Genomic DNA, 26,646 nt, shown 5'->3' on the forward strand with positions numbered 1-26,646 from the left:
AAAACAGGCGATGCAGCAAAGACGGGCTAGCTATGATGGAGGGAGCCGTGAGTCCACAAGCTTGTTGTCAGAGCTCTGCTACATGTTTCAGGTCCTGGGGGAAGTGTCATGGTGGGTCCTGGGAAGAAGGAGAGTAGGCAGAGGCAGCAGGAATGGAGAGTGACTTCCAGCAGGCACTGGCTTAAACAACTATAAACTATAAACCCACAATCCCATACGTGTTTGCGTAAGTCCGTAGTATGATGTCAGTTGTATGCTATCTACCTTCACATCCCAACATCTGATGACTTCTCATTGTCCTCTTTCATTTTAAATGTTAAATGTGGGAGGGTTGAGAAATATACACTGGGTCCTTTTCTATCTCTTATCAAGAGACAACTTCCTGAAGCACCAAAGGTAATTTTCTAATGCTATAGAGGCTACTTATTTAAGTTAATTACTTTCAAATATCTATAACTCTGATGCTTTAGAGTCATGGTCCTAGATCAATATATTTACCATATCAGCTAACATCACTGGGCTGGTATGTTGAATGCATCTCTTAAAATCATCATGGCCTGTGTAACAAACCATCTTATCCCCCCAGTCTTCCTTGTCTACTAAGTTGAATCACTATTGACCTAGTTGCAGAAAAGGAAAACATAGCCATCACTTTTCTCCTGTACAAGTCCATCAGCTTCTACTAGATCATCTTACTTTACACTGAGTCCCACCTTACTGCTATCACTGCAGTCACCTGTCAGACCTACTGAACTCCCAAGCTTATCTTCTTTTTTAAAAAAACAAAAAAGCTTAATTATCTTTCTTTTTTGCATAACCATTATGCAACACACACACACCCCCACACACACTCACGAGCAGTTTTTATGAAGTAGATCTTTCCTGAATTGACTCCTGCTGAGAAAAAAAAAATGTCCCTGATAACCCAGTCCAAAAAGTAATGCAGTCTTTTTGAAACATCACCTTACCTGAATGAACACAAGTTACCTGATCATTTTTTGCCTTTGATTCGTTTTAGACTCTCTTTTGGGTGTTTCCTTGTTGTCTGAAATGAAATAGTGTCTGATATTAGACAGGCACTTTATTCCTCAAGTAATTCCTGCCTGAACAAGGGTCACTTGATTGAAGAAGCTACTATGAGGAAGTATGGGAGGATGCTTGTCTGTATCATGCAGGTGACAGTGAGTGTGATGGTGCCATAGGAAAGAAATAGGAACTCTGTGGGAGTCGGGCGGTGGTAGTGCAGCGGGTTAAGTGCAAAGCGCAAGGACCGGTGTTAGGATCTCAGTTCGAGCCCCTGGCTCCCCACCTGCAGGGGAATTGCTTTACAAGCGGTGAAGCAGGTATACAGGTGTCTCTCTTTCTCTCCCCCTGTCTTCCCCTCTTCTCTCCATTTCTCTCTGTCCTATCCAACAATGACGACATCAATAACAACAGCAGCAATAACTACAACAATAAAAACAAGGGCAACAAAAGGGAATAAATTAATAAATATTTTTTAAAAGAAATAGGAACTCTGAAGGGATTAAACTCTAATTACAATGAGTCAGTAAGTATGGTTGTTTTGAACTTGTTAATTTTAAGAAGAAAGAACTATTCAAATCCAACTAGGGAACAAAGGAATTAATCAAGAAAATGGTTGTTGTTTCATCTCATAAGAACAATGACGAAAATAAAAGAATTCTCTAAATTACAAATATATATATTTGAGATATATATATAATATATAATATAAATTATATAATAATTATATATAATTAATTATATAATATAAATATTATATATTATATATAATATAAATATATATAATAGAGTTACTATTTTGGAAAAATGTGAATTTTGTTCTTATGACATCAAAGTAGGCTCAGACACCTACTAATAATGTCTCATGAAATCCTGGCAGTTTTGATTAAAAGTTATAAGTTGATTGCTAGCTTGAAATGAATTTATTTAAAAGTTTGGAAAACTCAAATATCACAGTCTTACCACTCAGGGAGGGTTTTTCAGTCAGAGATGGGGATGAGGGGGAAGGGAGAGAGGGAGGCTCTGTAGCACTTGAACTTCCTCTGTATCACAGCACCTCTCGTGTGGGTCCAGGGCTCCCACCTGCGCTGCATACATGATAATGAATGAATCCTTTCACTCAAAAGCAGTTTAAATTGTGGCAGGGGTTGGTGGCAGAGAACACTGTTAAACATCTCTGTGCTACACAATAGATCCTTAATGTTGCCAAGGAAAATGGAGAACTTTAAAGACTGTGGAATAACAGCAACTATGACATAGTGTATGAAGTCTCTTTGTGCATTAAGAAGCACACCAAAATTAATCTAGGCAGAAAATCTAGGACGCAGTCTGAGAGTTAAATGGGCTTATTCTCAGAGTCTCTACCATGCAATACAGTGAGGAAGGGAGGTAGTATTCATCCCACTCAAGCTAACACTTTCTTTGGTCTAGATCATTGTTGTCCATTTTTTCAACAACTTATTAAGATATAATTGATATACATAAGCTACATACTAAAATGTTCACTTTGAGAAATATATATATACATATATATATATGCAATTATCATGATCCAGGTAAAAGAACATTTCTAACACTGGTCTAGATAATTAAAGACAAATTACTTTTTCCTTCGCCATCTGTATAATTACCATAACTCAACTTCATGCTGAGTGTGTATGGATGCAAAAGTGCAGTAATTATGAGTAACAGAAATCTTGAACTGGGAACATTAGAACCCTCTTTTGTGGGTGTTACCCTTCCCTTATTTTTCTGATTATCCCTTTACTCAAAAGCAATTTGAATTGTGTGTGGTTGAAGCAGAGAACACTGTGAAACATCTCTGTGGTGCACAATAGATACTTAATGTCGCCGGAGGAAATGGAGAACTTTAAGACTGTGGGTGTCAAATTAGTATGGAGTGAAATGGGACTTCTAATGTGTGTCTCCTATAGACCACCAGCAGCAAGAAAGAAAAATTCCTGGGGTAACACTTAGGTTGTGAAAACCACAGGATACCATGCTCAGGAGGAATTTTAACTACCCAAACATCTGTTAGGTTAAAAAAAAAAATTCAACAAAACATGTCTCATCAAAGCTGCTGCCAAGGAATGCAACTTTATGATCTAGAAAAAAAGACAAACCAAAGAGTGGGCAAAGTATGCTTTCACGTTTGTTTTTAAAATTTACTATAGAGTCCATTATTTTCCTTATTATTCTAGAGGGTATATATAATTCACTTATAGTACAGTCAGTAATTATACATTAACAGAGGTAGAAATAGAATTTTCTGAAAATAATTATATGATAAGAAGAGATGGTTATTATAAGTAGAAATTTCTACTATAAGTAGAAATCTATAGCATAAAATTCTTTTATAGGCAATGCATTTCTGAAATAGAATCAACCCTGTAGCCATTGGAAGATTAATTCACATAAGTTATTCTAGGCATGGGGGTTTTACATTCTCAAAATATGTTTGAGCCTGTTCAAAGTCTTCTATGTTAACTGCTTAAGATTCCCAGATGGCAGTAGTACAGCGGATTAAGCGCAGGGGGTGCAAAGCACAAGTACCGGCATAAGGATTCCGGTTCGAGCCCCCAGCTCCCCACCTGCAGGGGAATTGCGTCACAAGCGGTGAAGCAGGTCTGCAGGTGTCTTTCTCTCCCCCTCTGTCTTGCCCTCCTCTCTCCATTTCTCTCTGTCCTATCCAACGACAATGACATCAATTACAATAAAAAAACAACAAGGGCAGCAAAAGGGAATAAATAAATATTTTTAAAAAGGATTACCAGATGAATAATTCAGGATATCTCTCCCAGGTAATGCCTGCTAGACTTGCAGGTTACAGTCACTGCTACAACCCCTTAGATTCCTACAGATGTCGTCAACCCAGTGTTATCTGCTAAGCTCCTCTGCTGCGTTCTATGTCCCCTGACACTACTGCTGATCTAATTGGTCAAGACTGCAAACCAGGAATCAGTTTTGATTCTTTCTAATCATCCTAACCCCTGCATCCAGAACTGAATTCTACTGTATTTATAAGTATTTTCTGAATGTTTTTATTTTTTTCTGAGTCTCTAAATTCAAACCCTTAAACTTTTGTGTCTGAGGCTCTGAGGTACCAAGTTCAATCCCCAGTACCAGGATAAGGCATAGCTGAGCAGTGTTCTAATATCTCTCTCTCTCTCTGTCCCTCCCTCTCCCTCTCCCTCCCCCTCCCCCTCTCCCTCCCCCTCCCTATACCCCCTTTCTCCCTACTTCCTTTTCCATCTCCCTCTCTCCCTCTCCCTCTATCTCCCTTTCCCTCTCTCTCTCTATCCCTCACCCTCTCTACATTCCCTTCCCTCTCAATTTCTACCAAATAAAATGAAGTTTAAAAACTATTTAAAAAATAAAAATAGGGTGAGGATAGACAGCATAATGGTTTTGCAAACAGACTCTCATGCCTAAGACTCCAAAGTCTCAGGTTCAATCCCCCACACCACCATAAACCAGAGCTGAGCAGTGCTCTGGTAAAATAAATAAATAAGTTAAATATAATAAATAGGTTAAAAATATAAACTGAAAAATAATAAATAAAGTCAGATGCTTTAAAAAATCACTTCCTTTATTACAAAAGATATTTAACTAGGCTTTCTCTTCTTATTTTATTCCCTCCACCTTAACCTAGCTTGTGACTGCAGCTTTCTGCCCATGTTACTCTCTGCTTAAAATCTTGAACAGTGTTCTACTTCTCTGCTGTTTAAAAACATCTTTGGGTATACTCTTGGTAAAGGCTTCTGTCGTTTTGCTGCAGTTCCTCCTACATACCTTCTGTTTCTCCTGTATACTCCAGAATCTTAGCCATTCTTTTTCAGTGTGCTTTCTCTCTTCTTCATGTAGAAACCACTTGCTTTTCTCTTTACTTTATAACTTTTTTTGTCTTGCAATACCTCTTATAAACTCTCTTCCCTACTCCCAGTTCTCTAAAATGTGTTTCCAAAACATTGATGACTGAATATTTTCTGGCATAGTTGTTGATCCCTCTTCCTTTGACAACAGAGATGACCATGTCATAATTCTTCTTCTAGCGTTTGCCCTTCTTCCATAGCCAGTCAACAGCGTCAGGTTGAGCCTGATGTAAAGCTGCTTGTTGCTGGCTTTGAAAGTGACTGGGATCCATGTGGATTCAGTCGGCTAGGAAGGATCGTCAGTTTCCCCAATGAATGGGTACTCACGGGATGCACCACGGGAAGGTCGATCCAATGCATCCCTAATGTGCCTTGCCTACTCAGTTTCTGAGCCTCATTGCATGAATGAGGCATTTGGCTTTGATTTGAAAGTCTTAGTGGCAAAGTTCTCCACGTGAACTATTTATCTTATTGTAATTGCCAGTAATTTTTCTATAACTTAGCTTTCAAAGGCTTTGGGATCGTTGACAACATGTTCAACTTATTTGATTTTACAAAACTAATCTATTTTTATTGTTGATTACTTCTTTTTCTACTTTCTATTGATTAATGTAAGGAAAATGCTTTGTCGCAAAGAGGAAAGAAAAGTGCACATAATAAATTAAGAAATCTTTAAACGGCAAAGTTCATTTAAATGTCTTTATTAAGTGATTTAATAATGGCTTACAAGATTGTAAGATCACAGGGGTAAAATTCCACACAGTTCCCATCACAGGAGTTCTGTGTCCCATCCCCTCCATTGGAAGCTTCCCTATTCTTTATCCCTCTGGGAGTAATGGACCCAAATTCTTTATGGGTTGCAGAAGGTGGGAGTTCTGGCTTCTGTAATTGCTTCTCCGCTGGACATGGGCATGGGCAGGTGAAATGTCTCTTGAGAATGAATCAAAACAGTAACAATATGTAAATGACTGACAGATAAGATGGCCGCTTGTCAGAAAAGTTCTTCCTTCCTTCAAACCTGATTAATAACCTAGCAGGATAAAGTGTTCTTGGATGCAGACCTATTTTTCCGCTTAGAAATGTTGAATAGAGTCTATCAGCCCTTTCTAGCGTTTAGAGTTTGTATGGTGAAATCAGTTTGTAGGATTCCCAGTATAGCAGCCTTCTTTGTTCTCTGCCATTTTAACTATTACGTGCTTTGGGGAACTCCAGTTTAAATTCATTTTTTCTTGGAGCTTTTTAGCTTCCTGGATCTGAGAGTTTCTTCCATTATTAAACTTGGGGGAAATTCTTACTTAATATTTCTTCAAGTTCTCTCTCTCTCTCTCTTTCTTTTTCTCTTCTCCTTCTTATATCCCAGTGACCTGAATATTTTTCCTGTTGATGTTGTCTCATATTTCTCTTAAGTTATCTTATTTGTTTTAGTGCATTTTCGTTTTCCTGTTTCTTGTTTTTTGTTTTAGGTTTCTTCCTCTACTGTATCTTCATTCTCCCTCTTCATTTCTGTGACCACTGTTAAGAAATTTATCTATAATTTCCTGCATCATTTCTCTGAATTTTTTTAAGTCCTCCTCCATAAATTTAGCAAACACAGCACCATAACTTTGAAGTCTTTCTCAGGACATCTGCAGAGGTCTTGAATTGGAGATTTTCTTCAAACTGCTGTCTCGATCCATCAAGGCTTTCCTGTCTTCCCGTTGTGTTTGGTTCTCTTAAAGACTGGGGCCAAAAGTCTATGTTTGAGCAGATCTGGACAGTGGCCAAGGATTCATAGCTACAGGTGCTTGTCTTGGTCTATATTGCCAAGGGTCTTTGAAGAATGTTGTTTTTGTCAGGCTAGGTTGTTTTCGCCAGGCTGGCTTCACGGGCGGTTAACAGACAACCAGGGACTCATGGTTGAGCTGTAGGCAGTATCTCTTTATTCACGCAGGACGCAGCACAATCTAAGCCGAGCTAAGCTAAACTAAAGGTACCCTAAAACTCACAATGCTGTCTTTATATATTCTTGCCAAGTAGGGTGGAAACAGGATGTGACATAGAGAGGGTGGAGAGAAAAGTGACTGGTGAAAATCAGAGTGTGACAAGGAGGGGGCAGAGCAGGCGAGAATCCTATCACTGAACCACCAATGCCCTGGAGTGCTTTATGTAAATGTAAGTGATTTATGTAAATAGACCAAAGCTTTGAATGGGATTAAATCTATCCCTATATAGGCATATGGTTAAGCAGAAGCCAGGGGGAGCTGGCATACTATCCAACAGAAGAAAAATTCTCTCTGTCGTTAATCCCTGCATTCTGTGCTTTTTCCATCTATTATTAGTTTATCTGTGCTCCTAGTTCACTTTTTTGATGACTTTTCAATGTTCATTGTAGAGTGTGTGTGTGTGTGTGTGTGTGTGTGTGTGTGTGTGTGTGTAGTGGTAGGAGGAGGAGGAGGATGAGAAGGAAGAGGAAAAGGAGGAGGACTGGCATAGGATAACAGGACCTGCTAGTTCACAGCTATCTTGACCAAAAGTCATTGAATACTGTCAGCTTTCTAGTAGAATTCGAAGTCAGGGAGCATGATGTTGTTTCAGTTCTTGTTATTTTTTTTCATTCCCTTGGTATTGTTTTGTTAATTCAAGGTCTTTCGTGATTCCAAATAAATTTTCATAATGCTTCTTCTATTTCTTAAAAATAAAGTCACTGGAATCATCTTAGGGATCACACTGAAACTGCAGTGCTCTTTGTGAGTTGCTCATCTCACCCAAGTTCGTCTGCCAGCCCATGATACAAAAAAAGCCTTTCACCTCCTAATCTCGCTCTGTTTCTCTTAACAGTCATTCTTAGTTGTCAAGGTGTATACTTTTTCACATATTATTTTTCCCCTAGGTGCCTAGTTCTTTTGAATCTAATAGTAAATGTAATTATAATCTTTATTTCTTTTTCTTTCAATTTGTTGCTTGCATATATCATGCAACAGGTTATTGGATACTGATTTTGTACTCAACCAACTTATTATATTTACTTGTTTCTAGGAGTTTTTAGTAGAATTTTTGAGTTGCCATGTATATTATTTTTTAATTTTTTTTTTCCTCCAGGGTTATTGCTGGGCTCGGTGCCCATGAATCCACCGCTCCAGGAGGCCATTTTTTCCCCTTTTTGTTGCCCTAGTTGCGGTTATTATTGCCATTGTTGACGTTGCTTTGTTGTTGGATAGGACAGAGAGAAATGGAGAGAGGAGGGGAAGACAGAGAGAGAGGGGAGAGAAATATAGACACCTGCACACCTGCTTCACCGCCCGTGAAGCGACTCCCCTGCAGGTGGGGAGCTGGGGGCTCGAACCGGGATCCTTACACCGGTCCCTGCGCTTTGCGCCACGTGCACTTAACCCACTGCGCCACCGCCCGACTCCCGCCATGTATATTATTATCTCAGCTGGTAAACATACCAGTTGGCAGATTCTAGTTTTTCGTTAAGGTTTTGATTTTTTTTTATTTCTGTTTCTTGCCTAATTGCCATGAGTAGGACTTCCAAAACTACTTTGAACAATAACAGAGAGCATGGACTCCCTTGTCTAATTCCACATTCTAGAGAGAACACACTTGGGTATTCACCACTGAATATCATGTTAACTGTGAGTCTCACACTGCCTTCACTATGTTGAAGTATGTCCATTCTGCCCCCATTTTTATTATTTTTAACTTTTTATTATTTATTTCCAGTTCCTAATGGAATTGGAGTTCTAAGCAGAAGTATAATTCCGCACCATTCCTACCATCAGAGTTCTGTGTCCCCATTCCTACCACTGGAAACTGCAGTGATTCTCTCAAGGTCATAAATATGGGTTGACTTATTTCTATAACTATCCATGTGTGTGTGTGTGTGTGTGTGTGTGTGTGTGTGTGTCATTTTTATAGCCCTGCCTTCTCTTCCATCTTGTCACAGTTACACCTGTTACTACTACTGAATATCTTTCTTTTTTTCCTCTTCTCTCCAGATCCTGATGGAAATGCAGTTTAGAGCTCTCTGGTCATCTCCACTAATATTTCTCCTCCTAAGGGAGTATGGACCAAATTTTTTTTGGGGGGAGCAGAAAGTGGAAGTTGTGGCTTCTGTAATTGCTTCTCTGTTGGACATGGGTGTTGGCAGGTTCTATAATTATCTTTTTTGTGTCCTTAGCAGAGTAATATTGACCTCATAAAAACAGTCTGGGTAGATTGTTTACTTTTTTTTCTGTCAGAGTTATTGCTGGAGCTCATTATGAATCTACCACTTCCAGTGGCCTTTTTTTTCTTTTTCTTTTATTTTGATACATCATAGAGAAATTGAGAGGAGATTGGAGGTCAGAGAGAGAGAGAGAGATAGACACTTGTAGACCTCCTTCATTGATCATGAAGCATCCCCCCCACCACAGGTGTGGTGCATGGTAACATGTATACTTGCCTTTGACTGAATAAATAATAAAGAGGAAAAAAAGTAATCAGAAATAAAAATAAGGTTTTGAAATACTATTAGATATATATGTAATTATTTTATTTTCCTATTCATGCACTATAGATGGCAAGAGAGAGAAAGGAAAAGAGGGGAGGAGAGACATTTGAAACACTGCTCCACTGTGTGGGAAGCTTCTCCTGCAGATGAGAGCCACGGGCTTGAACCCAGGTCCCCATTCATGGCAGTGTGTGTGCCCTACTGGGAGAGCCACCACCCAGCTCCTAAGTCGCATGTATTTTAGCAAGCTTACTAGAAATAAAATAAAGAATAACTGGGGATTTGGGCCCAATAAAAGAGTGCAGTATTAAGTATGATCCCTGGCACTTTAAGTGCCAGAGTAATGTCCTAGTTCTCTCTTATCCTCTCATAAATGCATAATTAAGATCAAAGAAATCTATAAGGACTATCACTATAATATTTCTAAGCCGTCAGTATCACAGAAAGTATAGTGCTTTGACAGATGAGAAAAGGAAGGGCCGGTCCTTTCATTATAGTGCAGTTTTCTTTTTTTATTCTCTTGTATTTATTAATTGGGTAAATGGTCAGAAATCGAGAGGGCATGGGGGAGATAGGGAGAGAAACAGACACCTACAGGCCTGCTCCACCACTCTTGAAGATTTCCCCCTGCAGATGGGGACTGGGTAATCGAACCTGAGTCCTCGCGCATTGTAGCATGTGCACTCAACCAGGTGCACCACAACCTGGCCCACATTTTATCTTTCTTTTTTAAGTCCAAATGTATGTTATCATCTTTCAAATCTTGCAGCAAGGAAGTTAATGGATTTTGACTTTTCTGTGTATCTTCCTTCTCTTATTCATGAAGAAGTTGGAAATAGACTAATTCTTTGTGAGTTCTGCTCATCAGTTCCAGCTCAGGTCTGACCAGTGTTAGGTGCTGGGTTAGCACACAGTTCCAGTTCTTCGAATTTAATCAGGAAGAAGGGGAGAATTTTGACCTGGCTCTGGCAAACTTCCAACTATCAAAGGAACTTAGGACTACTGTAACTGGTGGTTTAGTTACACTTCCCATTGGACCCAAGGATAAATGAAGGCCCTATGTTGGGTAGTTAGAAATAATCAAAATGGGCACATTTATTAAGTGGTTACAGTGTATTGGTAACTATTCCAAGAACTTTAGACACAAGGCATTTATTCAAAGTCTCATAACTTCAAAGGTAGACCCTGACTCTCGGATTTTGACTAGGGCTTGAGCTAGACCTCATCACTTAAGTCAACAACCATATGGTGGCATGGTAATTCCAAGTGTTGGGTATTTGATAAGGAGAGTACATAACCAGGTCAAATCACACTATAAAGTAGGTCACAGAATGCATATAAAATTAAACTATTTAATGTGTTTATTATAAGAAAACTTTGGGGTGGGTGGGTTATGGCACACCCAGATAAGCACATATATTACCAAGCACAAGGACCTGAGTTCAAACCCCAACTCCCCACCTGCAGGGGGGATGCTTTATGAGCAGTGAAGCAGGTCTGCAGCTGTCTTTCTCTCCCTCTCCCTATCTCCCCCTCCTCTCTCAGCTTCTCTCTATCCTAGCTAATAAAAATTAGAAAAGGAAAAACTGGCTTCCTGGAGTGGTGGATTAGTAGTGCCAGCACTGAGCCCCAGCAATGACCCTGGTGGCAATAAAAAAGAACAAGAAAAAGGAGAAGGAGAAGAATAAGAGAAGAAAGGAAGGAATAGAAAAGAAGGAAGAGGGAGTCGGGCTGTAGTGAAGCGGGTTAAGCGCAGGTGGCACAAAGCGCCAGCCCCCGGCTCCCCACCTGCAGGGGAGTCACTTCACAAGCAGGTCTGCAGGTGTCTGTCTTTCTCTCCCCCTCTCTGTCTTCCCCATCTCTCTCCATTTCTCTCTGTCCTATCCAACAACAACGACACCAATAACAACAATAATAAGGACCACAACAATAAAACAACAAGGGCAACAAAAGGGAATAAATAAATAAATAAATATTAAAAAAGAAAAGAAGGAATAAGACTTCTGTTGGAGTACTAAGTAAGTTCTCCAGAAAATAAATACATTAAAGGCTCATGTACATAAGCAGTAATATGTCTTTATTTTTCAGCAAAAATACAAAGACAAGCAATCAAATGCAATTTTAAGGATTATCAGTAATTGATAGTAGCCCTGACAACTGAGTCTAAGAGAAGCTAAAGATACTATTTAAGTTTCTAGTATATAATACAACCATTTCCAATCCAAAACAAATTGGATGGGACCTTGTCTAACACATAGAATCTCAGATTACACTTTCAGTTCCTTTTCTCTTTAATGATACTCTTGATTGTTTTACCGTGATCACCCTGCATTCAACAAATAGGAGAACAAAATCGCAGCATTTTCCTGGGCCTCACACTCCATTATGTAATAGAATTATTTCTTTTTTCAGGTTGTTTGATTGTATCTATACAGAAGTTCAAATTAGCATAATATATATTATGCTGTATGTATTTGTATCTATATGTGTGTACACACATACATTCATTCTCATGTAGAGGTCTGGCACTTAAATTTGTAGGCTGATATTAGTAACATCAGGAGGGCAAGTGTTAGAGTCTTTCAGAGGGTTGAATTAAGTAGCACTGAGATGTGGCCTCAGAATTTCCTTTTCTATTTCCTTCTTTTAGTTGGAGAGAGAATGCTCCAAGACCATAGCACCTAAGCTTCCTTCAACATGGCAGAAGCCAGGCATAAGCTAGAATTTATTTATTTATTTTGCCTCCAGGGTTAATGCTGGGGCTCAGTGCCTGCACCATGAATCCACTGCTCCTGGAGGCCTTCCCCCCCCCCTTTTGTTGCCCTTGTTGTTGTAGCCTTGTTGTGGTTATTATTGTTGTTGTTGATGTCGTTGTTGTTGGATAGGACAGAGAGAAATAGAAAGAGGAGGGGAAGACAGAGAGGGGGAGAGAAAGATAGAAACCTGCAGACTTGCTTCACCGCCTGTGAAGCAACTCCCCTGCAGGTGGGAAGCCGGGGGCTCGAACTGGGATCCTTATGCTGATCCTTGTGCTTCGCGCCACGTGTGCTTAACCTGCTACGCTACCGCCTGACTCCCAGAATTTATTTTCCTAATGATTATGACTACATTCAAGAAAATTTTATTAATGACTTGATAATGACTAACAAGATTGTAAGATAACAGGGTAGAATTCCACACAGTTCCCACCACCAGAGTTCCATGTCAAATCCCCTCCATTGGAAGCTTCTCTATTCTTTAATCCTTCCGGGATTATGGACTAAAATTCTTTATGGGGAGCAGAATGTGGGAGTTCTGGCTTCTGTAATAGCTTCTCCGCTGCACATGGGTGTTGGCAGATGGAGCCATAACCCCAGCCTGTTTCTATCTTTCCCTAGTGGAGTACAACTGGGGAGGTGGGGTTCCAGGACACATTGGTTAAGTGTGACTACATTTCAGGATTGCATTTATAGTAGGTTGTTTAACAGACATGATGTTATTCTAGAAAAGACATATTATTTAATTCAAATGTTAATATTACTTATATGAGAAAATTTCCATTCTCACCTGGAATTCTAGTCTTTAGAATAAGAGTCATCTGGTGTGTGTTGTATTTTTTTTCAATGCAAGGCATTCTGAGGTGAGTCAGAAGAAACTTATCATTGAGCCTCAGAAGAAATGATCACACAATGAAGTCTGCTTCTGTGAACATCTGTGAATCATTCCAATTGGCCATCATTCTAATAAGATACATTCTTAGGCTTGGTATATTTGTTTCTGTGATGCCACCTTCTTGTTGGGAAATGTGAAAAATAAAACAAAATTAAAGTCTGATGGGGGAGTTGGGCAGTAGCGCAGCGTGTTAAGCACAAGGACCAGCATAAGGATCCCAGTTCCAGCCCCCGGCTCCCCACCTGCAGGGGAGTCACTTCACAGGCGGTGAAGCAGGTCTGCAGGTGTCTGTCTTTCTCTCTGTCTTTCCCTCCTCTCTCCATTGCTCTCTGTCCTATCCAACAACAAACGACAGCTATGACAACAGTAACAACTACAACAAGCACAACAAGGGCAGCAAAATGGGAAGAATAGCCTGTAGGAGCAGTGGATTCATAGTGCTGGCACTTAGCCCCAACAATAACCCTGGAGGCAAAAACAAAAAAAAAAAAAAGGTATGATGGATCCCACCCATCTGTGCAGCCCTCAGTACTACTGGGTGAAACCAGTGCTTTCTAGAGAGGCAGCTAGAGCATCAAACACCAGTTGTTTTCTGCGATGTAACCGGTGGGTTATGTCCTAAGATGCTCTTGGCCTGCGTAAATATGGTCCATCTTGTTACTGAATTTATTCAGACTCTCGATGGCCTGAACTACGTAAGACACACAAATTGGGGGTCAGTGAAATAGCTCACTTGTACATGAGCCATGTGTGAACCTGGCCCCCATTGCATGGAAGGAAGATCGTTGCTGTGGTCTCTTCCATGCCCTCACTTTTTTGTTTTTTTACTGTCTATATTTGATAAAGACAGTCAGAAATCCAGAGGAGGGGGGAGACAGAGAGACACCTGAAACACTGCTTCAACATTCACATCGCTTTTCCCCTGCAGGTGAGGACTGGGGGCTTTAACTTGGGTCCTTGAGCACTGTACCATGTGCCCTCAACCAGGCGCACCACCACCCAGCCCCTCTTTCATACTCTACCTTTCTGTCTAATCTGTCTCTATCTAAAAAAAAAAAAAAATGTAACCAAAACCACTCATCCAATTAAAGTTTTTCAAATCCTGTCAGACACTAAACTGAATGAAAAGAAAATCCTAAATCTTCAGAGTGAAGATCAGAGCAACTGCACAGCCCTAGAGGCCCCTGGTGGATCAGAACCAAAAACAAGTCCTTCATTTAGTGATTAACTGTAGCCTGGAACCTGGTAGTCCAGTGCACCAAAACCTGAAATTAAAATATGGTCCAGCACACCAAACCCTGAAATTAAAATGTCATGAAAGGTACACACTTTAGGAATAAAGGTATAAACACTAAGTGGATGTAAACACAAATAGATGTCCAATTGAAACCACACATACAGAACTCAGGACTCTTTCACACATTGCTAGAATATCATTTACTTAGTCTGTTCTTTTAGAAATGTTATAGCAACATAATGCGCCCAAAACTGGATAGTATTTTTTATAATGGGATTTCACTCTAAATGACATTTGCAGAGATCTGCAACAGGAAAAGTTGTTAATAAGTCTCTGTACTTATTCTAAAAGTTTAGTACTAAGCCCGTCAGCACTTGAAAGCTCTTAATCAAAACAGCATAGATGTGGGAGCATTCAAATCTGTGCATAAACTAGACAAAATGATGGTCTAGCCAGATTCACCTTTCAGCTCACACACTTACCACAGGGACACAGATGGATGGGAGAGATGACCCTGACCCACATAAGACCCACATTCCTGTGCAAGGATAGAAGCATGATAATCAGGAAATGATGGTTGTTAGTTACAGAAAATGCATTATTGTGAAAACCAAGGGGAAAGCACTTATGAGAGGAAGTGATTGGATTATGGGGAATGAGAGAATAAGGATAGATCATTCCTACTGAGTAAATTGCTGTGATTTATAAGAGAAAGGGTACAGTGATATCTTGGACCATTACAGACTCGATTCATTTCACAAACAATCCTAAATCAGAACATGACAGCTTGTAAAGAGACAAAGTCTCTCCAAGACGCTTATACATTACAAAGCTTTTAAACTAGTTTAGTTTCAGCTCCTCATGGCTCTCCTGGCATCCACTGACTTCATTTTCATTGTTGACATTCATAATTATCCTTTCATATTCTTTTCTGTGACTCCCACATGTATATACACAATGATGAAAAAAGGAAAAAATATATATTGTATATATGCTTAAGATGTATTTATTAATTTTTCATCAACTCAAGGAGAGAAATAACTTAAAAACTTTGAAAGAGAAAATTACCTGGGGGGCGGAGGGGAACAAACACATGGTGGTCTGGGAAGACAGCATAATGGTTCTGCAAAAGACTTTGATGCCTGAAGCTCCAAGCTCCAAGCTCCCAGGTTCAGTCCCTAACTCCGCCATCATCAACCTGAGCTGAGCAGGGTTCTAGTGAGTCTCTCTATCTCATTCGAATGAAATGAATAACATATTCTTTGAACCACATGACAATTTATGTGCTTATAAGTATACTATAGTATTTGGATAATACTAAAATAGTTTTATGCTGCTTTATAGTAAACTGGAACAGTTGGATATTCTAAATGTTTCCCTTAAGTGACCAAATGTTTACATTCCACTGCTTTTACAGATAGGTAGCTATATTAATATATTCAGCTATATATGATATACACACTATCGTTAGTTCCATTATGCACGTGTTTGCTTTTATTTGTTAGCCCAGATTTAGGATTTCATATTCCATTATATCCGAATCCCTCAAGAATATGAATTGAAATAATACATTTCTAGGAGAAATTTGTCACAAAGAATTAACAAAGGAGCACTTCCATAAAAAAATAATAATCATAATAAACAGACAACTTCAAGTTTACCAACATTGAAAATTCCACTAAGAGTAATTGCTTCTTTAAAAAAGAAAGGTGGTGGGGGGGGGTTGGGCAGTAGCACAGTGGGTTAAGCGCACGTGGCGCAAAGCACAAGGACCAGCATAAGGATCCCGGTTCAAGCCCCCAGCTCCCTACCTGCAGGGGAGCCGCTTCACAGGCAGTGAAGCAGGTCTGCAGGTGTCTGTCTTTCTCTCCCCCTGTCTGTCGCCCCCTCCACTCCCTATTTTTCTCTGTCCTATCCAACAACGAATGGCATCAACAATAACAATAATAATAATAATTACAATGAGGCTACAACAACAAGGGCAACAAAAAGGGGGAAAAAAGCCTCCAGGAGCAGTAGATTCATGGTGCAGGCACTGAGTGAGCCCCAGCAATAACCCTGGAGGCAAAAAAAAAAAAGAAAAGAAAAGAAAAAGAAAGGGGGGAAAGGGACCACTTTGTAAAAAAAAAAAAAAAAAGTTAAAGATACTCCCACAAGGATAAAGAATAGGAAAGCTATCAGGGCAGGGGAGGGAATGGGATACAGAGTTTTGGTGGTGGGAATTGTGTGGAGTTGTACCCCTCTTATCCTATGGTTCTTGTCATTGTTTCCTTTTTTTTCACTTTTTAATATTTTATTTATTTATTTTTCTTTTTCCTTTTCTTTACTGGGGGAGTACAGTGATTTGGTGGGTTCCTGAAGTCCTTCTAGTCCTGTCTTGTTGCGGTCCCAGATGATCTCCTTTGGTATTCCTAGTTGACCGGGGAGAAGAGAGAAGCACAGCTGCTAATGTTTCCTTTTTATAAATAAAAAAATATTTTAAAAAAATAATAAGGTTAAAGAAATGACTTAAATAAAACACATCTCCGTAAATGGCTAAATGCCTAGCCTCTTTGCAATGATGGATTAGTGTTTTGAACTTTAAATATCTCATAGTACACATGGTAGGTGCTGTAAGTGATCTCTGAGTATCATGTTTTGCTCAGCTCCGCTTGGGGGAACAGCCACACCCTATGAGGGCTTTGGTTGCTGGTGTTGCAGGGCTGACATTTGACCAGAAAAGACAGTTAAGTACCATACTGTTTTCCTGAGCTAGTGGTTAGCCATGTTTCTAAGACTGGACAAGGGTTTTGGGTCTACCTGCAGTTAAGCCTTCAAAAGTCTAAGCTATGGAGGAGAAAAGTAATAGACGTACTTCCCCAGAAGTGTTTCAGAATTCAAGTCAACAGGAGAGATTTTACTTTTATGTCCAGTCTATGTTTCACTCTGAGCTCTCCCTCTCCACAGCCCTACTTATCAGGTCCCCCTTATAAGTAAGATCCTTCGGTGTTTGTTCTTCTCTTTTTTATTGATACCACTCAGCATGACGTTAAGTAAGATCCTTCAGTGTTTGTTCTTCTCTTTTTTACTGATACCACTCAGCATGACATCCTCAAGTTCCATGTAAGAGGATGCAAAGGAGATGACTTCCTCATTTTTAACACCGGAATAGTATCCTATCATATAAATATACCACAGGTTTTTTTTTTTCTTTTTAGCCATTCATTCATTATTGGACATCTGGGTTGCTTCCAAGTTTTTGTTTGCAAATTACTATGAACATAGATGTACATAGATCTCTTCTGATAGGTGCTTTTGTTCCATTTAAGTTAAGTGCCCATGAGAGAAATTCCTAGGTCATAGCGTAGGTCCATTTCTAGTGTTCTGACTTTCCAGACTGTTTTCCACAAGAGTTGACCAGTTGACACTTCCACCTGTGGGAAGCCAACTCTGCAATAAGAGTCCAGCCCCCACAAGAGTCCGAAGGAGGGGAGGAAATGAAAACATTTAGAGGCAAGGCACCTTGGGACTGTTCAGGAATAAATGTGTCCAGTGTTCCTGAAATGGAACACTGGACACATTTATTAGGACCGTATTTATACAGCAAATTTTGGCAAACTTTGCCATGAATTTGGATCCTTCACCCAATTGAGTGACTGGATTATGGACGAAGATGTTTTCAATTCCCTAATCTAGACTAAGAGAAAGAAAGTCAGAGATAGTGGGGATGTCCTCTTCTTCACATACATATTCTCCTCAGAAAGCTTGTGTTTCAGCACGTATCCCGTGGAGGTTTGGCCTCTGAAGCTGATTGACAGCACATGGCACAGAGGATCTGTCCCCTGATAACTGACTCACAGCTCCTTCTATGAGGTGTGTCTCAGAATGCTGTTTTAAGAGGTTTTCCACCATTTATCTCCTGACCTGGCCCCCTGCACCCACCAGCGGTGCAGAAGTCTTCCTTTTTCTCCACATTCTTTTTTGTTGTTGTCGTGCCTCCAGGGTTATTGCTGGGGCTCAGTGCCTGCACCATGAATCCACTGCTCCTGGAGTCCATTTTTCCCCTTTTTGTTGCTCTTGTTGTCATACCCTTGTTATGGTTATTATTGTTGTTGATGATGTCATTTGTTGTTGGATAGGACAGAGAGAAATGGAGAGAGGAGGGGAAGACAGGGGGAGAGAAAGATAGACACCTGCAGACCTACTTCACCACCTGTGAAGCGACTCCCCTGCAGGTGGGGAGCCGGGGGCTTGAACAGGGATCCTTATGCCAGTTCTTGCGCTTGGTGTCACATGCGCTTAACCCGCTGCGCTACCGCCCAACCCCCTCTCCACATTCTTTTTAACATTTGTCATTTCTGTTCTTTCTGATATGTGGCATTCTCACAGGCATTAAGTGATATCTCTTTGTTGTCTCTATTGGCATTTTTCTGATAATCAATGACTTTGAGTCCCTTCTCATTGTGTCTGCTGGCCCCCAGTCACAGAAGATTCTAAGTAAGCTGTCTATGATGTCTGTCCAGTCTTCTTCTAGCGTTTGCTCTTCTTCCGTAGCCAGTTAATGGCTTTGAAAGTGACTGGGATCCATGTGGATTCAGTCGGCTAGGAAGGATCGTCAGTTTCCCCAATGAATGGGTACTCACGGGATGAACCACGGGAAGGTCGATCCAATGCATCCCATCTGTCCAGTTATAAGATATAACACCTTGCTTTCCTGCCAGAATCACTTGGGCATTTGTCTTCACAGCTCTTTTTTTTTTTTTTTTAACAATGTGAAATATACCTACAAGGAGGAAACCAGAGTCCAGAAATTTTGTTATCTGACCAAGATTACATACAAATTGTTGCTCTTGTGAATTGAAGAAAGACTTGTTTTATCATCTTTATACTTTTTTTTTTAGAATCTGTGGGGAGAATATTGCTCATATGGATTTAAAACTCAAAACACTGAGAAATACTTATGTCTCAATATTTCTCTAGGTTAATGAATGTGTAATTAATATTCCAATATTATCATCCCACTGTTAAGTAGAAGCCATAGGAGGGCAGAGATATGCCCAACAGTATTCCTGGGTCAATATCTTTCTTAATTCACCTATGACACAAATCCTTCTTATTGTTGATTAAGATAATGCTTTGCAAGATTGTTGTCCCCGGAACTCATCTTTGATCTTTAGAGCATCTCACATCTCCCCCAAAATAGATGCCAACATGACTCTCCCACCATCATATTACTATCTCCCTTCACTATAGTGCACTGAACCCCCACCAATTCCCACCCTTCCCTCTGATCCCCCAGCCTCACACTGAAATAGAATTTAGTGTTTCACTCCGTATTTTCCTTTGCTTTGAATGTTAAAAGATCATCTATGATCAAGGTCAATCAATATTTGTCCTCCTGACTTATTTCATTTCATATGCTTCCGTACAGTCCCGTCCATGCTGTAGCAAAAACAGACAATCCCATCATTTCCTAACAGTTAAGTAGTATCCCCTCATGTACACACACAATAACTTCCTTATACACCTATCCAGGATTGGACACTTGGGTCTCTTCCAAATCTAGACCATTGCATATAGCTCAGCCTGAAGGCACAGATCTCTTTCATTTAAGTGGCTTTGCATTCTAAGTGAGGATTCCTAGGTGGTGCAGTATGCCTGTCAAAATCCTTTTCAACATACTACACCCCTTTTCATTCTTAGCGGTTTCACAAATTGAAAATTTACACATAGATTTTTTTTTTTTAGCCATCAGTTCCTTCAAATGTCATCCTTGTTTTGCAATGCTGATTTAAAAAAAACAGCTATAATAAAAGTAGGATAAATTATGTGATTTATGTGGGATCATGATGGATTTAGGGAATGTTTACATTTGTAATAACAGAATCAATTATGTGACCTACTTTCTGTACTACTTATTCATCAAAAACAGTAAAATCAGTGCTATTTACCTTGGTAAGGCATGGGATGGGAGTGTAGATAGCATCATGGTTATGCAAAGAAACTGTCATGCCTGAGGCTTCAAAGACCCAGGTTCAATACAGGGTCAGTCACCCATGCCACCATCAGCCAGAGCTGAGCAGTGTAGAACAAACTGTTGACTAATCATGAACCTAAAGGCAAGAATATTGCAGATGAAGATTTGGGGGTCTCTGTTTTGGAAAAAGCTAGTAGGTTTATTTTAGGTATATTCCAAGAGGCCCATGACTTTACTAATTTTTGTCTGAGCTTGACATCTAACATACAGGTGACCTAAGTTACTATCTGGGGATATGATGTCATAGTTGGAAAAAAGGACTAGAAAGTTGGATCAGGAAAGAGAGTAGCTCCCAAGTATGGGAAAAGTATTTAAATACTGTTAAACTGTAAACCCCATAGATTTGATCTGAGGCCCATAGTCAGCACAGGAGCCTGTATAACTTCTGCATCCCTGCAGATCTTATCTGGCATTCTGTGATTTTTTTTTTTTTGTTTATTAGAAATGTAGAAGGAGAGAGATAAAGATAGACCATTCTGGTACTTGAGCTGCCGAGGATTGAACTCAGAACCTCATACTTGAGAGTCCAATGCCTTACCCACCTCCCAGACCACACGCAATGTATTTTACATGCAATGCCCTTGCACGGGCTTTGCTCTTCTGTGATTAAGTGTATCTTTTCAGGTATTCTTAAAACATTTTAGCATATCTTAACACATTGTTAGCACATCAAACTGAATTTATTAATTTAAATTAGATTTATTTTATTATTAAATATTTTAGTTCTATAATATTAAATATTCAGATCTATTTTAGCAACAGCAATGCTTTCTTTCAAAACTGCATTTTGAATTTAAAAGCCATGTGTGTATGACCATTGATTTCTCAGAGCGTGTTCTTCATGTGTAATAATATCTGAAAGGCACTGCTCTTTGGATTTGCCAATATTTTAAACATGCTGTAAACTTTAAGTTAATACATAATTCATTACAGCTCTCATTTTCTACAGGCTATTTTATCATAGTCCTTATTAGCAACTACTAACACAAATTAGCAGGGTATCTAAAAGCTAGAAATAACAGTTAAAATTCCCAGATCAATAAATCAAGAGCTGTTTGTAAGATTTTATTAGACACTCGAGAGCAGTTCTTAAACTGGGAGCTCTTGTCTCAAAGACAGATCTGAAACCCAGGGCCACACTGTCAAAGGATGTCTTCAGAAGTGAAAATGAGGACGTAATTTAATCTTTGCAACTATTGGTCTTTAAACCGGGGGGGGGGGGGGGGGGGGTGGTTTCTTGGCTGCTGAAGGTTCATTAAATGTTACTAATTTCACTTTCAGGGGTACAATTTAAGTTGATTTCATAACTCTCAGAAACAGTTCAGTTCAGTTGTTGTTCAGGAAATAGACTTGGTAAAACCTTACAGGGGTTTCTTTCCTGGGGAAACTCTCAAGTCTCCCCTCCATTCTCTACTTAATTTTGACAAGAGATGTTGGTTTTCTGTTTCTCTAGCTCCAGATGGGCCTCCTGAAAATGTCAGTGTATCAGCAACATCCCCTTTCAGCCTCAACATCAGCTGGAGTGAGCCTGCTGTCCTCACTGGCCCAACCTTCTATCTGGTGGATGTCAGATCGGTATGTGCTACTACTGGGAATGGTGCTACAAAGCACAGTGGTCAGTGCCGTTTTCACAGGGAAAGGGCATAATAGTTACATAAAAGACTTCCAAGCCTGAGGCTGCAGAACCCTTGGTTCAATTTCTGGTACAGAGTTGACTAGTCTGTGAGCAGAGCTGAGCAACATGCTGGCCAAAACAGAAAAGATGAGTGGGTGAATAGGTTGACCCAGCCTCCATTCAGAGAGGAGGGCAATCCCTACCACTACTCCACGTTGAGGGCAAGGTTCTGTAGAGGCCCACAAGAGGGCTTATGATGCTGTTCCTGATGGAGATGACCAGTGGTGGTGGGCAGAGGGATCTGTTAGGGGTCTAGACCCATCATATCTACATGGGAATCTCTGGATTCTCTGACTAGAGCCCCAGATGATGAGGTGGCCTGGCAGTGACCAGAAAGATCATCATTAAGTGATCCTGTCTCTTTCCCTTATTCAACTTTAGTAGTCAGTACTTAGTTTATCTGGCAAGGCTAGTCTCTCTCAGTTGAGAAAGAAAGAGAAAAGGAAGAAGGAAGGAAGGAAGGAAGGAAGGAAGGAAGGAAGGAAGGAAGGAAGGAAGGAAGCAAGAAAGGAGGAAGGAAAGAAAGAAAAGTATGAAAATACAGGTTTTGGAAACAAAACTATTTAAATTTTAGCCCTGTTGGTATTAGCCCTTAGAAAACTTATTTGACCTGTCAGTGTTTCAGTGATGACATATACTAAGGTAATATAAAGTTACAGTGTAGGGAGTCGGGCGGTAGCGCAGCGGTTGTGCAGGTGGCACAAAGCATAAGGACTGGCACGAGGATCCCGGTTTGAGCCCCCAGCTCCCCACCTGCAGGGGAGTCACTTCACAGGTGGTGAAGCAGGTCTGCAGGTGTCTTTCTCTCCCCTTCTCTGTCTTCCCCTCCTCTCTCCATTTCTCTCTGTCCTGTCCAACAACGATGACAACAATAAAACAACAAGGCAACAAAAGGGAAAGTAAATAAATATATAAGTAGGTTTAAAATAAGTTTTTTTTTAAAAAAAAAAAAAGAAGAAGAAGAAAAATGTTCATAAACAAGGTCTTGGGCCTGCCCTCATTCATGTTTTTTATATGCTTGCTCTGGTCTCATAAATAAATGTTATTTATAGATTAAAAAAGCACAGTATAGGGGAAGCAATTACAGAAGCCAGACCTCCTACGTTCTGCAACCCACAATGACCCTGGGTCCATTCTCCCAGAGGGATAGAGAATGGGAAAGCTATTGGGGAGGGGATGGGATATGGAGATTGGGTGGGGGAATTGTGTGGAGTTGTACCCCCCATCCTATGATTTTGTTAATGTCTCCTTTCTTAAATAAATTAATTAATTTAAAAAATACAATATAAATTAATTCCTATTGCAAGATGGCTAGGGGAAATGCATCAAGGGAGGATAGGGGGGTTAGCATAATGGTTATGCAAATGGACTTTCCTGTGTGAGGCTCTAATGTCACAGGTTCAAGCCAAACATCCCTACAAGCCAGAGAGGAAAGAAACAGTACAGTGGGGTAGGGGAGGGGGGAAGAAGAAAGAATATAGAAAAAAAAAAAAAGAAAAGAAAAGGCATGGGGGGGAATCTCCCAAATAAAATAACATCAGAGCAAAATCTGAAGAAAAAAATAATAATAATCGCAGCAGAACATGGAGAGGAAGTTCTCATGGAGATGAGGCAGTGTTCACCTTGTGCAAGAAATAGAAAGTTATCCCCAGATAATGCTTTGAGGAATACAAGTGCTGAGCTGCCAGATCGTTAGGACTTTATGGCTTCTTCGAGGAGTTAGAGCAATGAATTGATAGAGAGATTCCTTTTTTTTTTTTAACCTCCAAGGTTATCACTACAAACCCACTGCTCCAGGAGGCCATTTTCTCCATTTTGTTGCCCTTGTTGTTGTTGTTGTTGTTATTGTTGCTATTGCTGTTGTTGTCAGATAAGACAGAGAGAAATGGAGAGAGGAGGGGAAGACAGAGAGGGGAAGAGAAAGAGAGACACCTGCAGACCTGCTTCATGACCTGTGAAGCGACTCCCCTGCAGGTGGAGAGCCAGGGGCTGGAACCGGGATCCTTAACGCTGGTCCTTGCGCTTCACTCCATGTGCGTTTAACACACCACGATAACACCCGGCCCCCTTGATAAAGATTTCTGATCCATAGGATCAGCATGGTTCCATTGTAGAGAATAATGCCAGTGCAGGCCTGCAGGTGCTCAATTAGACAAGGAGAATATCAGAGTAATATAGGCAGGCAAAGTTGAGCTTGACCAGGTGCACCATGGCCTGGCCCCAGGCCTCCTTACCTAAGTTACGAGAAAAGGTGTTCTGAGAACATGTTATGAGAACATGGACCTAGTATTGTAAACAGCATATATAAGCTATTAAGACTTTCAAGCCAGGTACCTGAGAGCAAAGTGAGAAAGATATTTCAGGGGCCAGTCAGTGACGCACCTGCTTAAGCGCACATAGAACAAAGCATGAGGACTCATTCAAGGCTCCTGGTTCATGCCCCGGCTCTCCACCTGCAGGGGGAAGGCTCACAAGGAGTGAAATAGGGCTGCAGGTGTCTCTTGGCCTCTGTCCCTCCCTATCCCCCCTTGCCTCTCAATTTCTCTCTGTTTCTGTACAATCATAAATAAAGGATTAAAAAATAAACTGCTGGGTGGGCGTAGATATCATAATGCAAAGAGACTTTCATGCCTGAGGCTCCCAAGTCCCAGGTTCAATCCCCTGCACCACCATAAACCAGAGCTGAGCAGTGCTTTGGTAAAAACAAAGAAACAAACTGCTCTTATAGTTTCTCTTCAGTTATTTTTATGCAGCGTTAGGGAATGAACCTATGGTCGTATGCATGTACTATAACACCACTGAATGGCCTGTTGGATTCGTTTTTCCCATTCTTTATTTTAGAAATAAAGGGGAGAGTGGGAGAGCCAGACACAGAAACATGCCAGTTCATTCTAGGCATGGCCAGTAGAATGCTTCCATGTGCTTCAGGGGTTCAAACCACACATCTTAGGGACAACAAGTATATGCTCTTATAGGCCAGCTATCTCCTGTCTCAAGATTTATTTATTTGTGTCTTCTGTCCTTGGGCTTCACTGGTCTAGGATGGTTTTTCAGACAGATCAAGAGAGAGAAGGGGCAAACGGTGGCACACCTGGTTAAGTGCACATAGTTCTAAGCACAAGGATCCAGGTTCAGACCCATGCTCCCCACCTGCAGGGCGTGGGGGGGGGGGGCAGAGGGCTTCAAAAGCAGTGAAGCAGGACTGCTGGTGTCTCTGTCTCTCTGTCTTCCCCTCCTCTCTCATTTTCTCTCTGTCCTATTCATTAAAATGGAGAAAAATGGTTACCAGGAGTAGTGGATTCATGACGCTGGCAGAAAGCCCCAGCAAAACCTTGAAGGAAAAGAAAAAAAAGGGGGGTAGATAGGGAACAATACCACAATGCCAGAGCTTCCTCCAATGTGGCAGGAACCGGTCTCGAACCTGGGTCTGTGTTTGTGACAAACCAAGTACCCTCTCTCTTAAGCTATCTTGCTGATCCCCTAAAGTTACTCTGAGACAAATTTCATAGACTCACAGTTTCCTTGACTTACTTGAAATGCTGCGTGCTAAACTGACTATAAACCAAGCACGGAAGCCTTGGCTAGGTGAACAGACCACATACAATTTCACAGCCATATGCTTTGGAGATGGACATTGCAGGGACTGCTGTCTTTCATTGTTAGCTATTTCTTTCTACAGGTAGATAGTGATGAATTTAATATTTCCATCATCAAGTCAAATGAAGAAAAGAAAACCATGGAAATTAAAGATTTAGAAATATTCACGAGGTACTCTGTGGTGATCACTGCGTTTACTGGAGACATTAGGGCCGTGTATGCAGAAGGGAAGTCAAGTACTCCAGTGGTGGTCAGGACTTTGGAATCAGGTAAGGCATGTTTTCCATCCCTGCCGAAATGCACAGACAATTACAGACTTTTTTCTTTACTTGGGGGTGGGGGTGTTCCTGAATAACTTTTTAATTTAATTTAATTTAATTTAATTTGCTAGGACAGAGCAAAATTTAGATGGAGGGGGAGGTAGAAAGGGAGACAGAAACAGAGAGATACCTGCAGCCCTGTTTCACCCTCATGAAGCTTTCCCCCTGCAGGGGGCATGAACCTGGGTCCTTGTGCATAGTAGTATATGCACTTAGCCAGATGCACCACCACCCAGTCCTGAGAATTATGTCTCTCTTTCTTCCTTTCTTTCTCTTTCTTTCTTTCTTTCTTTCTTTCTTTCTTTCTTTCTTTCTTTCTTTCTTTCCAGCTCTGGCTTACGGTGGTGGAGGGGATTGAACCTGGGACTTCAGAGCCTCAGGCATGAGAATCTTTGCAGAACCATTATGACCTGAATCATGTATTTCTTAAAGCTCCTCATTCTCCCCCCACCCTAAAAAAAAAAGTCTTAGGAAACATTTTAAGTGTGTAAATTTGAAAGAATCATTGACTTGCTATGATTAACAAAATGAAATTTTCTGTTAACATTTTTTTATTATTTTGTATTTATTTATAAAAAGGAAACACAGACAAAACCATAGGATAAGAGAGGTACTCTGTTAACATTTTTGAAGAAAAGTGGACACATGTACAATAACCAATCTTGGAAATACACAATCTCGCTCAGTGTATGCATCCAATTTATTTCTTTGCAGCATTTATTTAGACACTAATTATTTCAGAAAATAAGTTATTTGATTACAACATGATTTTTTACAGCTGTTA

The 26,646-nt window shown here is 40.4% G+C and overlaps 1 protein-coding gene and 1 long non-coding RNA gene across 4 annotated transcripts in view; one reads left to right on the plus strand and one right to left on the minus strand.

The window, feature by feature from the left end:
- The window catches only part of LOC132538615 (uncharacterized), a 720,469-nt gene that overhangs the window by 555,286 nt on the left and 138,537 nt on the right, over positions 1-26,646 (minus strand). The window lies entirely within an intron of this gene.
- Positions 1-26,646, plus strand: part of PTPRQ (protein tyrosine phosphatase receptor type Q) — a 257,933-nt gene that overhangs the window by 135,430 nt on the left and 95,857 nt on the right. For both annotated transcript variants that reach the window (XM_060191363.1, XM_060191364.1), the window contains exons 27-28: positions 21,724-21,845; positions 25,625-25,811. In XM_060191363.1, the coding sequence (XP_060047346.1) occupies positions 21,724-21,845; positions 25,625-25,811 (309 nt within the window). The remainder of the gene's footprint in view (positions 1-21,723; positions 21,846-25,624; positions 25,812-26,646) is intronic.

This window comes from Erinaceus europaeus, chromosome 5 (genome assembly GCF_950295315.1).
Source record: "Erinaceus europaeus chromosome 5, mEriEur2.1, whole genome shotgun sequence".
Lineage (NCBI taxonomy): Eukaryota > Metazoa > Chordata > Mammalia > Eulipotyphla > Erinaceidae > Erinaceus > Erinaceus europaeus.